The sequence below is a fragment of the Rhipicephalus sanguineus genome, chromosome 2 (genome assembly GCF_013339695.2).
Source record: "Rhipicephalus sanguineus isolate Rsan-2018 chromosome 2, BIME_Rsan_1.4, whole genome shotgun sequence".
NCBI lineage: Eukaryota > Metazoa > Arthropoda > Arachnida > Ixodida > Ixodidae > Rhipicephalus > Rhipicephalus sanguineus.
In genome coordinates this window covers 75439620-75456083 of record NC_051177.1, presented here as the reverse complement: position 1 = coordinate 75456083, position 16464 = coordinate 75439620, and the positions used below count along the sequence as shown (strand labels likewise).

Here is a 16464-nt window from a genome sequence, read left to right as displayed (position 1 = left end):
ATGCATAAAATAACTCGTCTTCCACATTTCTGCTGCGTTTGTATTGCTAAAAACGTTGCCGAGAGGAGCGATAAACATCCTAAGTACACGGAGGCACGATATCTGCCTGCGACGAGCGCCCCAATACGTATGATTTATTGCTGGTGCATCTCCGACGTGCAGCACTGTTGGCGATCATGTAACTGTACATTTTGAATATTATGCTGCCGTAACGTGCCGCACTACCACTCGTTCACTATGTGGGACCACTTCTGAAGAAAGACAGTGACCCACGTGACTGGTGGCGGACTGTTCAGATACCCCAGTCTGGCAAAGCTTTGCCCCATGTGACTCCCTATACCAGCCAGTTCTGTTCCAAGCGAGCGTGCCTTTTCAGTGGCAGGGGGGGGGTGTCTCTGTTACAAGGGAGCGCCTGCTGCCTGATCATGTGGAGCAACTCATATTTCTTCATGATAACATGTATTCATTACTTTCATTGTGCCGTGATATTTGCTTGTGTTGTGATGTGCATTGTGCTAGCCTGGACATTGTGTTCTGGAGATAGCAGTGTATGTTGTGTTGCCAGTCAGGCTGTTAATGTTTCTTTTTTTTTTCAAATAGCTACATGTTAAATAAAATATTGTTACTGTGGAGGCATTTTTCCTTTGATATTCGTATTCGAAAAATTTGATATTCGCACACCCCTAATTATCAATAGCAGTTACGATAATGCAATGTCGCTGGTGCTATCGATAGTTTTTGTACTATTGATAGCGATCTACTCGAATACGATTGATTGTTTTGGATCGTTAGGAAATATAACAATGTGGCATTCAGTGATTGGCATGCCAGAAGGAAAGTTTCTGATGAAAAATTCCCCAGTTTCACTTAATATATCTTGGGTTGATTATCTCTCTTACTGCGCGATTTGTGCAGCTGTACAAATGGACCGGTGAAAATGTCTACTTTATCAAAGGCAATGCTGATTTTCTGGCTTTCGGTGCTGGAGAGTGAGTACTGCTCTATTTTCTGTCTTCGCTAACTTCACAATGTGTTGAGCTACTTACCATAAGAATGCAGGTTCGATCGGAAACTGCATCTTATTGTAAGCACAGGATGTGAAGGCACACCTGTGTTGATATTTCATTTCATGTTGAAGAACATCGCACGGCTGAAGTTAATGCAAAGCAGGACCTCTTAACCCTGTGTAGTACAGCGGGACATACTGTATACGCCCCACTCTTTATTTCACGTTTTCAGTGCTGTAGCTCCATAGCACAGCTTGAACTATCGCACACTGGCCACTATATCTATCGAATATAGCAGAACATTCTGAATGCATTTTCGTGGAGCTGCCACGAGATGAAAGCAAGCTACAAGATGAGTAGCAGTTTTTGTGTTTGCACATCCACGCTCCGAATATATTTTGTTTTTGTCAACTACTTCCAAGGAAGAAAATGATGTTTAGCAAGTAAATTTTGTCTTTCTCACACTAGGGTATTTATGTACAAACAACCAACAGCCATATTTTGTTACGTTTGAGTGCATATAAATAAATGGAGTGTTTTACCAAGGGCGGCACGATTCATATAATGCAAGTTATGCTTAGCATGGCGAAAACATGGAGTTGTTCACTCCTAACTGATGTTTTTTAAAGGTAAGAAAAAATATCTCACTGCTAAGGAAGCACTTAGCAATGCCAATCTTGCCCAAAAACAGTGTTCTAGGGACAGCCACCTAAATGTGCAGCCTAGATACCACATATTTATGGCATCTGTTTATAATGTAGACGCAAAATAGCAGTAGAGCAGTCTTTTTCTCTCGTACAAAGTAATATGCAGGTAATGAATTGCAGTAAACATTCAAGTAACAGTAGAGCAGTCTTTCTCTCGTAGGAGGTAATATGCACATAACAAATAGCAGTAAATATTCTTTTTCTGTAGCCATAAACTATGGAGATAGACGTATATTGAAAAAAAAAATGTTGTTCCCAATTTTCTAGAAGCTTTAACTACAAGATCCGAAAATGCTCACTGGCATCGCCATTCATTGAAGTTTTATGTGGGACTCAACTGAGATAATTTCGTAAGGTGAAATTGTCTTGAAGTAGGCCCACATAATTGTGAAATTGAGCAGCTCCCAGATCTTAACCTTCCATACTGTGAAAACTAGTGAAGCACTTGTTGAATGAAGTCATGTGCAAGGCATATTACAAAGGTGGTCGTCACGTGGTGATTATAATAACGCTTATTTTAGATGCGAAGTATCTTAAGGCGGAGCTCAATCCGGTGGTGGTGGTGGTGTGCGGCGTGACCACCCTTACTGCGCATGCGCATACCCTCTCCACACACCTCCTCTCCACTTTCCCTCTCCCCTCCCCCTTTCCGCTCTTCCTCTGAAACGCGGGCTAGACATGCCGAAATTCTCTCCTGCGCAACGCCACGATGAGCTCGAGCGCATGCGCGTCCCCTCCCCTTCTCTCTCCTCTCCTACGCTGCCCCCATCTCGCCCGCCTGTCGACCGCGTTCCCCGCTCGCCCTGTGAGAATTAACGGCCAGGCTAGATGGAAGATACGACGCGCGTAGCGTCCCTCTTCGCGTTCCACGACGCGAGGTCGGTAGCATGCTCAACGAACGCCAACGGAACGCGATCGTGGAAGTGCTCCGGCTTCGCATCGCCTCATGGTCCCCTTTAGCGGGAGATGGTGTAATTTTTTTAAGACACAAGTAGGCAGTGTGCTTGCAGTGCCTGAATTACCATGTGTGCAAAAACGAAACAATTTTTTTATGTCATCAGTAAATTAACATGACCTATCACCTGAATAATAACCACACACACGCACGCGAGAGCCCACAGCTGAAGAACTTCCCCTACACTTACCAAGTTGGCATGACTAGTGGCCAAAAGCTAGTCCAAAGGACCTCCAATATAGAGTCACCAATATACCTAGATGCAGTGCCAATACTGCATCTCTCGTAATCCCAACATTGTTTCAGAATGTGATCACCATTGGTATTGACCTCTGCTGTTCTGTGAAATCGCAGTGGCCAGTTTGGGCTGTGGCTAGATGGCGACCTGTTCCATGGGCGGAGTCGTCGATGCAAGACTTATGACAATGACGTGCTTTCTACAAAGGAAGACTTTGTAGTCAAAGCGCTCGAGGCCTGGGGCTTTGTCTGAACCGTAGGTCGGCAGCAAGGTGCATACCACCTGAGCGCGTGGACGGCACACTGCCACCTCTCTTCCGACGGCTTTGAGAGGAGAGGGACAAGAGCCGAACAAGTGGCACCTTTCATAAAAATTCATTTAATGTTTTATTCCGTTACGCAATTATTTATTAAATTTAATTAAATTTATGCGACACATTTCAACCACTAGCCCAGTTGCCCATTTTCCTTTTGCGAGACTGGCATCTCGCGTTGCTTTCCTTTTGTGCCTGCTGCTACTGTGGCTTTGCAATTAGAAATATGGCCACTTCTATATTCTGTCAAGGATCAATGACAAGTGGATTCCTATTTATTTGGGTTTGTGGTTGGGGATCCGCAGAGGCGTTGTCCGAGTAATAGGTGACGACTTAAGATTCTGTAGTGTGTGTCACAGCACTATGTGATAAGACTACTGAAAAACAAGTGTGCGGGTAGCGCAGCGCCGGAGAAAAACAACTTTTAGATCACTCGCTTCGATAAGTATCGAATGTTTCTCAACAATCAAACAGAATGTCCTGATTTTAATGAATCTACAATAAAATGACACAAGCAGCATTTCATTCCATCTGGTCCCACTGGTCTCTGGTTGTGTCCGACATTCACCTCCTCAATTTTCAATTGCTAAATTTAGCGCGGTTGTCAATAATGTTGACGTTTTAGACTTAATCTTTCACTGTAAACTAATTTGTTATTTGCCAAGAGTGTCCCTTTAAGCTTACATTGGTAAAATTGGAAAATTTTGGAGAGCAGTTTCAGCATCACTAAAATTTGCCTAAAAGCAACATGTCTTGAGCATGTTTCTTACAATCAGGCACATATGATTGTGACATAAAAGACGGCACGAGTCTTTTTACCTCGAGCCACTTCACAACCAAACTATTGCCGAAACCCAACTATAGTAACGGTAATTTGTCACCAGTACGTTCTACGTAGAGATGGGCGAATATTCGAGGACTTCAAATATTTGAACGAATATTTCAATATTCCAATTTGCTTCGACACGAATTTGAATTATATTCGAAATGAATGAATAGACATAATGTTTGACTGCATGTGAGCCGCCTGAAAAGGTGGTTTTACTGCAGTGGGGCTGCGATGCCATGAAACCATCTATCCAGGAAAAATGCGCACTGCCACGAAGCCACACTTGAAGGTCAAATGTAAGTTTAAAAAGGGTGTTACGCATTGGCGTAAATCATGGGGGGGGGGGAGGGGGTCATGGGTGTCCTGACTCTCCTTGTGTTCATGCTGGAGGGACACCCCTTGCAAGTGCTCCCCCTTGAGATTTAGCTTTAGAACATCATATACTTGAATTACTTGACAGTTAAGTATAGCGCATTCAACTTTTTGTAAACGCTGGTTATTTTTTAGTGCGTACCTTTGTTGAATACCCCTCAGTTGTGTCAGACTATAAAAATTGCAAAAGCCGTTCGACCGGTTCAAAGAAGACTGTATAGAACAATGCAATGCTCGAGCTGGGACCCCATGCTTGTTTTTTAAGTTGTATTTCAAAGCATGGTTCAATTCTCATGTAAATAAAAATACAACCCTTATGTATAGAAACAAAATGGCCACCATGATCTGATGTGTGTCTCCCCCTTGTGATTTTTCTGGATTTACGCCACTGGTGTTATGCAGGCTTATATGCGCTAAGTATAGCAAGTTTTAAAGCTTATAACGTGCGCCCTATTACTATTAAAATTTTTCCACCATTGAAATTTGCTCCCACTTCGAACCAAAAAAGTGACATTTGCATGCACCAACTTCCAATTTTTAAAAACATTGTGCAAGTTAGTTGTGTCATAACAAAAATGCTAATTTTTTTTAATAATATGTAACATAAGCTATTCGAACTGTTCGATTCAAAATTATTTGCCAAAATCACTATTCGCTTCAAATTCGCTTCTAACGTAAAGTTTACAATTCGCCCATTCCTAGTTCTATGTGTCTGTAACATTATGCAACGTAAAAAGCAAATTTTTGGTTGTCTTCAGTCTCGTTATGAACAAAACTGCCATATGGAAGTTGAAAGATTAACATTACTGAAGCTTTTGTGCATGGTAGTTGCCTTTGCCATTCATCAATCTCTCATCCCAATACGACAGGACTCTGCCATGCTCTAGATGTCATACCCATAAGATTCGTACCCATGCCCATGCTCTAGATTTCATATCCATAAGTCAAAATACTGTCTGTACATGTTGACGAACCATGGTCGGTGTTCAAGCATGACGAATTCTACCACAGTGTACTGTTCTGTTGTGCCACTTCATTATTTTATTGATCTGACACGTATATTACAGACACCATACTATGCAAATCACTGCTGCACATAGCTCACAGGCACTGGCAGCATTAAATGCAGCCAGAGAAATCTCTTGGCAAAACTGTTCCTTAAAATCTTCCAAAAGTAGCTGCGGTAGCCGACAACTTGATGCACGGCCTAGCACATGGCCCCAGCGTATGGCACTGACCTTGTATAGCTAGCGCCATGCAAATGACTCAAGTAAAGGTCAACATAACAGTGCTTGTGGGTATACACTGAAATAATGCACAGTGACAGAATGTTGGTAAGCTTGTGAAAGAGATTTCCGTTCCTTGTTCACTTACTCATAAAATGAAAAAAAAAATACAGAACATCTATACCACTGTGCAGCGTGTCTGCTTGAAATATATTAGCACAGAGACTGCACACAGACATTTGTAAGGCATTTCTTTCACCATATTTGTGAAATTATGTAGTGGAAAATGTTTTATAAATTACATAAAAACACTCTGAAACACATAGAAATAAGCCCTACGATTAGTTTTGCTTGAACTGCACACGAAATGGAGGATAAAATGCAAGCCCTGCGTCCATCCTTGTTACAACAACTAGAAGACTTAAAGGGGTCATGAACCACTTTTCCAAGTAATGATCTAATGACCTCAGTATCGGAGTTTACTGCCTCCCGAATCGATTGCCGCAAAAATTTCTCGAATCCGTCAAGAATCAGCGGAGTTACAGGGGGTTTGGCGCACGCTCCCAGCGCTTTCTCTCTTTTCTCGTGCCGACGAGCGCACTGGAAGCTAGACAGGGAGGGATGGCACGGGGGAAAGAAGTTACGTCAGCGCGCGTCATGAAACGCGATCAGCTCTCCCACTGTGATTCGCTTGCGCGAGTGCGGCCACCGTGTACTGAGGAGTGTGGCGCCGGCAAGAGGCGGCACCCCGCGGCAAGGAGCGCATCTGATCGGAACGCCGCTCTCGATTTACATCAGCTATCGGCCAATAAGCATGCTATGTCTCTTGCGACGTAAACTGGCAGATCCGTGACGTCAACGTGCAGACGCCCCGCCCACCGAACGAGAGTGAGAACCGGCCTCTGTTTGAAAAGAGGGCACCTGAGGAAACGGCAACTTCGCGCTCCGCTTGTGGCCTTTATGCGGTGCGCACGACTAATATTTGGCAGAGCAGTTCATAGCCGTGTCAGCTTTCCGCAGGATGTGTTTTTTCAACAAGCCCAAGGAGTGCTTCATGACCCCTTTAAACCAGGCAAGCAAGATGCACTTGTAGTAGCATCATTCGAGATGCAAGCTGTAAAAGCGAGCATCGTACGTACGTGAAAGGCAGGTTAGTCTTGCACCGTCGAGATCAACACATATTTCTTTTTGTCAGTTTGAAAGCTACTGCCGAGATGCACAAAATAAAGTGTCCGCTTTCTGTTTCCACTTGCGATGTGGAGTGCCGGGCAAACAATACACTGAGTGCCACAGCGCGGCAGGAAACGCAGAGGGGATGCTCCACATGCTCAACATTAAAACGCCTCCGAGATGCTGGTTCGCTCGCACCATGAGAATCATGTTATGTGAAGCAGGCGGCGTACACAATAAGCAACTAACAATATTTGTGTCCCGACATGCCAGTCGCGTTACTCATACATTCATATTGTGCTATGCAAATTGTGGCATATATGAAGCTAACCAAATGGTCATGAGAACACAGACTCAGGCACCTAGATCATATTTACAAGACATGCGTGTCAAGATTTTCACGTTGTTACCTGTCATCCAAGGCCTTCATGCGCTCATGACATCCTACGCAAATTTTGTTGTACGTTAATGAACGGCCACGACAGTATAAAGATGATGGCAATGAGGCAGCTTGTCGGCCTAACAATGTGTCGAACGTCGCTGCATGGCAGGGAACGCCAAGGGGATGCTGTATGCGCCATAGTTTTCAAACCTGTGATAGGCTTCTTTTCAAAGAGCAGAGATTCGTGCAACACCATGTGACATGTCAACAACTAGCCCGCTTTGACACGCCAAGGATGACCAGGTGCCTTTGACAGATAGGTCCGCCTATCGAAACGTCGGCCTGCCTGTCTGAGTCAACCTATTCCTGCTTGTTAAAACATTGACGCCACACTGTGTTTCCATTCGTTGGCTTCCAACGTTACTTTCAATTTCCACAACTGCATGCATTGCACAGCAGGTCTATCATTTCTAAATCTGATGCAGAGATGTGGAACCAAGAGACAGTGAGGCCAAGGCAGGCATGGGCGACAACATTTCCAGTTTATTAACTGAAGTGTAGTAATTAAGACATAAATTGAAAGGAATTAAAGTGGACTGAAAAACAAGTTGCCCCCGTGGGGACCAAACCTACAACCTTAGGATAACGTGATCACATGAACCATTCCTGTTTTTTTTTTTCCCCATAGCGAGGGTCACCCTTAGGACAGCACGCGAGTTTATTGGTCAGCTGCCAGCTTGTCGAAAAATTGGCCACCATTTCGTCCTGCGAACGTGAATGTCCAGCAAGGCTGTATCAAACACCACACATGCTGATGGGGGGGAGTGGGGGGGGGTATGCTTTATTATTACTTTAGAGTAATGGTAGTGATACGTAATCGCTTTGTGGTCACTGTGGTAGACTGTGATTGGTTCCGCGACCATTTTCAGCAAGATGAATTCTTCCTTTCGTACAGCATTGTATTCCAGCTGTTCTTCTGGTGCCTTTAATTTCAGTGGCCAACCCATGGCAGTTGCTAGACGGGTCTCCCTTTATATATGAAAGCGGGAAACACAAGCGGGGGGAAGGAAGGGTTGTTTGACGTCATTCTAAGCCCTCGTGTGAAGTGCAAAGCAGCTGCAACCTAATCTTTACTGGGAACGCGTGGAAGGGTGTTCCCATTGTTTAGGCGCCTTAGCATCCAGCATGCGGTTTTGATGCTTGTTTTGTGGTTTTATTTATTGAAACAAATACTGAGCTCTATGCTGTATGTCTGATTGCAAAGAAAGATATGCCGTTTGCCTGCAATTGTTAAAGGGTGGTTTAACCCAGAGGTTGAATTTAGATGTGGCGTTGCAGTTGTGAACAAGTCTACAGCGAACGCGTTCGTTAGGCTCGTCTGTCCATCTATCCGAATGCCCTTCCTCGGCGTCCGAGGTGAAAACGAGAGGAACGTATGCATCTGCTAGCAGAGGAGCATGCGAGCGCGAGTGTCTGTTGGTGGTTTAGGGGCTTGGCGTTTTGTTTTTAGCCCACGGAGACGAAACCGTTTCAGGATAGAAATATACAGCTTCGTTAATGTGCTATGTGACGCCAGCAAGCAGAAAAATAGTGCTCCACGCATGCCGTCATGGCTACGAGCAGTACTGGCTAACACTCCCAGGATAACACGTGCAGAAATAGCCAATAATGTGGACGGGGGAATGACTACCACTGTAGCTCAATTAATAGAGTATCGAACATATTGTTCGAAGGTTGCAGTTCCTACTGGTGGTGGTCCTACTGGCGGCAAGTTGTGTTTTTCGTCCACTTTAATTCCTTTACAGGTATATCGTAATTACTACACTACAGTTGAAAAACTACAAGTATTGTCCTTGTTTCTTGGTTTCATTAGGTTGAGTAATAACAAATCAACAAGCCCTTGATGCATTCCCCTTGCTTTGTTCAGAGATGTGGAAGTTGCATAAAAACATATGTTAACAAGAAGCTTCGCCTGAATACTCTGAAATAAGGAACAAGGCTAATTTTGTCTACGGCCCTCGTCTTTGTCTACGCTGGTCACTTAAATCGTAAAAGCTTGCTGAAAACAAGTATAGAGTAAGAAGCAATATTGCACAGCAACTAGAAGAGGCAGCATGCTGTTCCAACTTCTTTTTGACTTCATGAATGAGCCATTTGTTTATACAAGGTACAAGATCATGCAAGTGAAACTGAAAGGCCAGGTGTACATGACAGGTAGGCGGCGCAACTGCCGATAACGTATGCAGGTGACACACACATGTTCAACATAAAAAAACTAGTTTTAAGCTGCTCAAAATAACAGCACACTTAAGATGGGTGAATTGGGCGTGACAAGAAAACACATCTGGAATCGCATCAGGAGAGTCAAAGTCACCTAAAAGAGTGCGGAAGCACAGCATTGTTTCTCAATAACGTGGCGCTGTAATGAAACGTACAGCATGAAACATATTGTGGCAATGCGCCGACAATGCTCTATTGTGGTGAGGGACGCACTAGGAGAGGCAAACATTTGCAATATTATCGAACCTGTGATTGGCCCGACAATACTGCCGTGCATCTCGGAAAAGAATTTGTATAGGTGAGTCAGCTGATAATAATGGAAGTGAGCTTGTTTAAATATTAGCAGCCATTAATCAGGAACTATGTTTCGGAGTATGAAGGCACAAAGGGAAGATGCAGCCAAGTCTTGTGCGTGCAACTTGTACCGTATTGTCAAGTTGTTGGCGAGTGCAGTTCATATTACACTCGTACTCAAGCAAAAGAAATGTACTAGGCTGTCATTATTCTGGCTTGCACACAAAAGAAAGGATGATCCAAGCTTGCATTTACCACTGCGCAGTTGGTCGACATACAAATAGGGCCACTCCTTCAATATGCATTTTGATTGAGTAAAGCTTTGCCAGATTTGTGCTTTGAGTGCTGGTTCATAACTTCTGGCTCGAAGTAATCTCCAGACCTGTACAAGGACAGAGTGAAGCTTGGATGCTAAATGAGAGTAAAAGTCTAATACATATAGGCTTCAGAATATGTGTAAATGCATATTCCCAGCCGCAGATTTAAAGTTATTAGTGTAAAATGCTGTGCTCCCACGCTGAATTAATATAAAACTGTCTTTTTATTTATCTGCAGATAGCTGGAAGAAATAAGGTGTGTGGGCAATGCTGCCTACTGAATAAATATAGCAGTAAAAAAAAAAGAAGTCTACAACATGTAACACTATTTTTGAATGCATTAATAAATGCGTAACTGATGTAAGAATTCAATCTTAGAGGTTTTCAATGCTCATGTCTGGTGAACTCGGGATACCACTGTGTATAGAAACATGGACAATGTGTGCACAGTGCTAAGCCATCCAAATTAACAACTACTATCTGTGGTGTCCTCATTTTCGAATCTGCGAATCCTCTTAGCAGTACTTCGGTACTTTACGTGGTAGGTGTGACACAAATTTATTCACACTGTCTGTTCGGGAGCTCATGATAGCATAAACAATGAAAAATAAAACATTGCCGAGGTGCATCACGAAGAACAAAATCTCACAAACACTGCACATGGAAACTTAAGAAAACACGAAGCAATGGCAAAAGAGGAATGAAATATTTAGGTAATAGCATGTGGCTTCATCTTAAAACGTCAAAATCTACATTAGTTTGATTTGAGAATTTCATCCACTGAAAGCACAAGGCCGTCATGTTAGCCAATCTCTTTTTAACGTTTCTTTTTAGCGCTACTAGCATTACGCCTCACTCTGCTGTCATTTAAAACTTGTTGTTGGCCAACTGATTAACTTTCTGAAACGCTGGCTAATCCTTTAATTGCAATTAGTTTCACTGGGTCATTCAGATAAATTCATGTGGCCCAAATAAGGCAAGTGGCCTGCTTAAACTTCCGTGTGCATTTGTTAACCCATGTTCTAGTAACTCGTTTTAAGAAGCAATCACAAACCTAAAGGTTTATTAAGAAATGGAAGATAGTGGTGAGATGTCGGTGGAGATGGAAAGTGAGATGAAAAAGAAAATCTTTGGTGAACATTGCACCTTTGGCTACTGTACAGCAGCAATGACATGCGCAAGCACACACATTGGTTGCCGCTCGCATGAACAAAGAGTGCCTGTGAGATTGCCTTTGATGAGTTTGTGTAGTCACTGTGTAGAATCCGCTACTACTATGGTCACTGCGGTCATGCTGGCTTATCACATTGCAGCACGCTGATGCCACTAGTCTTCAAAACCAGAGGGGGGGAAGCGAGGGGGGGGGGGGACCGAAGCAGTTGCTATTGAAACCAGCAGGGACAATGTTAGCTTTTGTAATTATAAATCGCACATGAGGTGCCAACATTGTATCCATCTCGATGGCTGCACAGCACTACAGTTCAATGCTCTGTCCGCCGTGGGCAGTTCCTGTACACCAATACAAACTTAACGGAAAGTTATAACGTGTAAAAAGAAAATAGCAAGATTCCAGAGCACCTTTTGGAAGTGTGACAAGAAGGCTAGCCAGCATATTTCTAATGTACCTTCTTATCCACTGAGAAGAAGACAATTACCATGCATATTACGCACAACCAGATAGAAAATTCCAAATAGTTGCTCAAAAGATGGTATCAAGTGAAATAAGAAACTGCATTTACACCGAAAAGAAGGTAACAACAGTTCAAAAGACAGCAAGGAGGAAGCAAAAGTACCTAACAGTTGGTTTCACTTGATTTCTTGCCGATCAGGCAATACGCGCTGGCATTACATCTCTGACTAAACAGTGACTGTGGAACACCATGCATTTAATCAATAAGTTTCAGATTGCGGATTTTAAAAAGCAAGTGATCATAGTTAAAAAACAGACACATTCCATGCCCCAAGACAATCTGAGAGTAGTTCAAGGGCAAAGAAGAGCAGAGGAGTACAAAGGCATGGCTCGACTGTGAAGCACTACGCGAGAGAGCAGGCAAAAAGGTGCTCACGAGCACTCCTTGGCGTGTCTCTCGAGGTGCTTCTTGAGGTGCTGTCGCAACACAAATCGCTGTCCGCACACCTCGCAGCCGTAATTGCGCACACCTGAGTGCACCAGATGGTGTCGGTTCAGATTGCACTTGAGGCTGAACTTTCGACCGCAGATGGTGCAAGGAAATTCCTTTGGTGGCTGTGCCGGAGTCGTTGGCACCTGTCGTGTACCCACAACTAGGACGTCTGTGAGAGGAGTGGAATTCAGGTTTGTCGACGAGGACGGGGACTGCCCGTTGTTGGCACCGGTCAAGAAGTAGTTGAGGGAAGGGACTGCGCATTGAGCAATGAAAGTGACAAATGAGACTTTCTGTGCAAGTCGAGTGTACGTTTGCCATTAAGTCCGTAAACACCGAAGCGTATTTTTGCATAGGCATTGCTCGTTGGTAACAAATGCACATGTAAACTCAAGCAAACTGCGATTAGCAAAGTACTCAGAAAGCACATTATGGTACAAAACTTGCGTAAAACAAGATGATTCAGCATTTTCAAGTAAATGAGTGCACCTAGCGGCTCCATTGATATACTATAACACTTCCCGTGACTCGGCAAGTCCCACTCAGACAAGTGAACACTTTCACATAAGTAATGTTCAACGTTGGTTGTGGACACCTGCACGTTTTCTGAACTGCTGCCAGTATGAGGATTATCTGTGATAAGCATATGATTGTACCAATCCTTTCTTTAAAATTGGCAGACAATCACAAATAATTCCATTATAATGTGCTGGTATGACACAGCCAGCTGGAGTGAACGAATGATTCCCAGCACTTACCGCTGTAAAATGGAAACTCTTGCTTGGGTAAGGCTTGGTTGACCACACCTGCATTTCCTGTGAATCACACATAGTGAACATGAGATAAAAAAGCAAACAAACAAACAAACAAACAAGCATACTGACAGCAGCAGAAATACGTAGCAGGGACGAAGGCCTCCTTTCAGAGACACTTAAGTGAAAATTGACTTAGTACATAACCATTCCACAATAGGAAAAGCACCACTCTTGCTGCAAGAATATGAGTGGTAACCTGAAAAAGTCGCATGAAGAAAATACAGGTGTTGACAACAGCATGAACTTTACACACCAGATTGTCCTGACTTTATAAATTTGACCGGTGCCTGCTAAGGAGTTTATTATCAGTAATTTATTACATTCTGTTCTAAAGAAGCCAGAAATTAGTATGGCAAGTTTCAGAAACCTTTATTGAGCTAAAATATGAAAACACGCTTTGAAGTACACAATGTTACATTGACATATTGATAGGGTTTTGACACAAAATTAAAAAAATGCAAAACTTTGACTGCAGTTTTCTCTCTGAATAATAAACATGTTTATTAATAAAAGAAAAGTTTTCCAAGGACTAGCTTGCTATACTAAACCAATAGTAATCCATTTTAGTGCCTCATTTCAAGTCATAAAAACAATGATGACAACGGAGCAAATTTCTCTATGCATAAAAATTTTTTGAAAATCTTTGACACTATTCAAATGGCTTTGCTGAAGGCAAGTGCCGACTTCACTACAAGTACTATTATAACGTGTGCAACACAAAGTGTGTAGTCAAACTCCAAGAAGGGTCATAACCTGAAAAAAGAAAAAAAAAAACAGCGGAAAAGGAAAGGGCACAGTGAAATCTAGCTATATTTACAATGGCAAATGTTAACTTGCGCATTATCATGACTGCTTGCTCGCACGTAACAAGTGTCAATGCTCTTTTGGTAGATAATGCATGTCATTCTCGCACATCCAAACCTTTTTAAATGCAACTTTGGCCTAACATGACAATTCAATGGATGATATACTATTCAATAGCAGCACCTTGTTCATACGAAAGTGCTGACCACAACAATGTGATGCAGGAAATACCTCCTTTTCTTTCCAACATTCTTGTTACGTTTGCATGAGTCATAATTAAAAGCCCACCTACACTAAGTCGCTGTACAAAAGGGTGCGGTGGCTCATCAAATAAATGTCTCACCTAAATAGAAATGTGCAATGTCAAATGTAGCATGAGGCTAAATAATAAAGTTCTGATTAGGAAGGTCAGCATCAGTTTAGAGGTAAATGTGAGAGAAACACGTTAGCATTACGCCGAGGTACAGGGTACCGTCTGGTTCGAGCAACTCTAGGCTACATACAAGAGTGATCAATAGCGTTGCCAGTGGTGGTGCAGGCCTCACACGTTTGATGACATATGTATGCACGAGATGAGAACAGTGGCAAACTGTCAGCATTGTGAAAACATGCCAAGTGTGTTAACGTGTCACTGGCTTGTATGTAGGAAATCCATCATGAAACTGTTGGCATTTTTCAAAACCTGCCAAGTGTCAAGCACGCCTGCTTGTGCGTGTGATCCTTAAAGGTGTTTAATATTCTGCGTGATTAGGCATGCACCTATGGTGCAGTGGTTAGCATGTAGAGCTTCAACACTAGAGGCCCAGGGTTCCAATTAAGCCATCGGAAATTTTTAACATTTATCTTTATTTTTATTCACTTACAAATGCCACTTTAATGCCACTGTGCTTTCAATTTTTCTTTGCCATTTCCATCCAGTCCCGACTCCCAACTCCGCACACACCGTTGACTTCAAATGACTGAACGGACGATTCTTTTCAAGTAAACAGTCTTATTGTTAACGCAATACAAAAATGTTGCAAACAATGTAATGAAGTAAATGTTGTACAGATTGTACAAATTACAACATAGCGACATTGCACAGGAAGCTAAAAGTACATGAATCTACAACAGTAAGCACACGGTTCAGCTAACACATGTGAACAAAGAAAGGCCAGGCTCAGGAAGGAAATACAGACGTTCACGTATTGTGAATGACGAAAAAAAAAAGAGCCTATGCTGAGTGATAATAGGATCAAATCAACACGATGAAATTATAATCTCTCAACACACTCAAGAGAACAATGCAAGGTCCCCCTGGGACACTCAGTCATGTCAGAAATTAAAAAAAAAAAAAGAAAAGACAGGCAAATGTCATCAGTGAGATTCTCTGCAGCCATGTTCACTATCTGAAAATGTTTTCTGCACAATGTTTTATAGCGAACACGCAGTGCAATTAAGAACTATCCGGCTGAACCATTTGCAGCAAATATCAGCAGCTGAACAAGCACTCTCCACAAGAAAAAGCAGAGCAAAAAATTGTCAACAGATTTAAAATCACACACTGTTACTCATGTTGTGCTTCTAGTCTAGTAGTCAAAAGGTGACATCTTTCTTGCAGTGTTTCAAATGTTGCGATAGTGCACTTTCTATGTGCGCTTACTGAGAGAGACAGATCGACAACACACTTTTGAATATACCCTCAGAATATTCTTGTAGCTAATGTACTCCTGCTTAACAAATGGATTTGTCCCTTGCAATTATGGTACTAATTTCACTGAAATGGAAAACTCACTTTTAATTACCCATGGAATGAGTGAAAAATTGCTCACTGAACAGTAACAGCTAGCTAAAATGTTCCAATGCATTTTTGCAAAATGATAGTGTAATGCATTTCCTTAGCTACTACATTCTATCACTGAGGTCCTACAAAAAATTCACTGTGGTAATTAAATTATGTTTGCAATTTTAACATACAAACACTTGAATGAATTTCACTGCAAATTTGTCATGAATGGGTTTGCATTAGCAGTGGCAGTGCAGTTACATTGAAAAGGCTTCTGCATTTTTAAAATGGCCCAACACGTGAATAAGTAAGAAACTTTTGAGAAAAGGAATTCAAAGAATGTAGTGCATAGAAAACCAACAAAGGGAAAAATGCCCGTACGTACATTGGTGGATAAATTATCTGTGAGACTACAGCATCGGTGCATCCATTGCCAAGATAGGTGCAAATGATTTGTTCTACACTTCGTGGACTAGTTCCTGCCAGTTACCAGGGGCGTAGCCAAGGGGGGGGTTGGGGGGGGTTCAAACCCCCCCCGAAATTTTTCAGTTTTGCTTGTGTATATATACACGCACACATACAAACGCACGCACGAACATACATAAAGTATGGTTGAACCCCCCCCCCCGAAAAAAATTTCTGGCTACGCCCCTGCCAGTTACACAGGTGAATTGAAATACATACTGGCCATATGACATGATTTTGCTCAAAAGCCTTCCTAATGCATATCGGGGTGCAAGTGCTAATGTATGGCGAGGCATCAAAGTTTCCTACCATACATTCTGAAGGCAGGCATGTGGAAACTCGGGCGTTCAACTTAAATGTACACATGTTCAGCTCTGGCCAGCTTCAACACCGCATTAAATA

At 42.6% G+C, this 16464-nt stretch overlaps 1 protein-coding gene and 1 long non-coding RNA gene across 2 annotated transcripts in view; one reads left to right on the top strand and one right to left on the bottom strand.

Moving 5' to 3' along the window:
• LOC119383183 (oxidation resistance protein 1) overlaps positions 1 to 3324 on the top strand; it is a 101104-nt gene extending 97780 nt beyond the window's left edge. The window contains exons 13-14 of the mRNA XM_049412447.1: positions 916 to 989; positions 3024 to 3324. Coding sequence (XP_049268404.1) covers positions 916 to 989; positions 3024 to 3159 — 210 coding nt within the window. The 3' untranslated portion in view covers positions 3160 to 3324. The remainder of the gene's footprint in view (positions 1 to 915; positions 990 to 3023) is intronic.
• A 2131-nt stretch (positions 3325 to 5455) lies between these two features.
• Positions 5456 to 16177, bottom strand: LOC119383186 (uncharacterized). The gene is made up of 2 exons (XR_005181619.2): positions 12972 to 16177; positions 5456 to 12469 (listed from the first exon to the last, which is right to left on the bottom strand). It is a non-coding gene; the product is annotated as an uncharacterized LOC119383186 (long non-coding RNA).
• Positions 16178 to 16464: the final 287 nt, after the last annotated feature.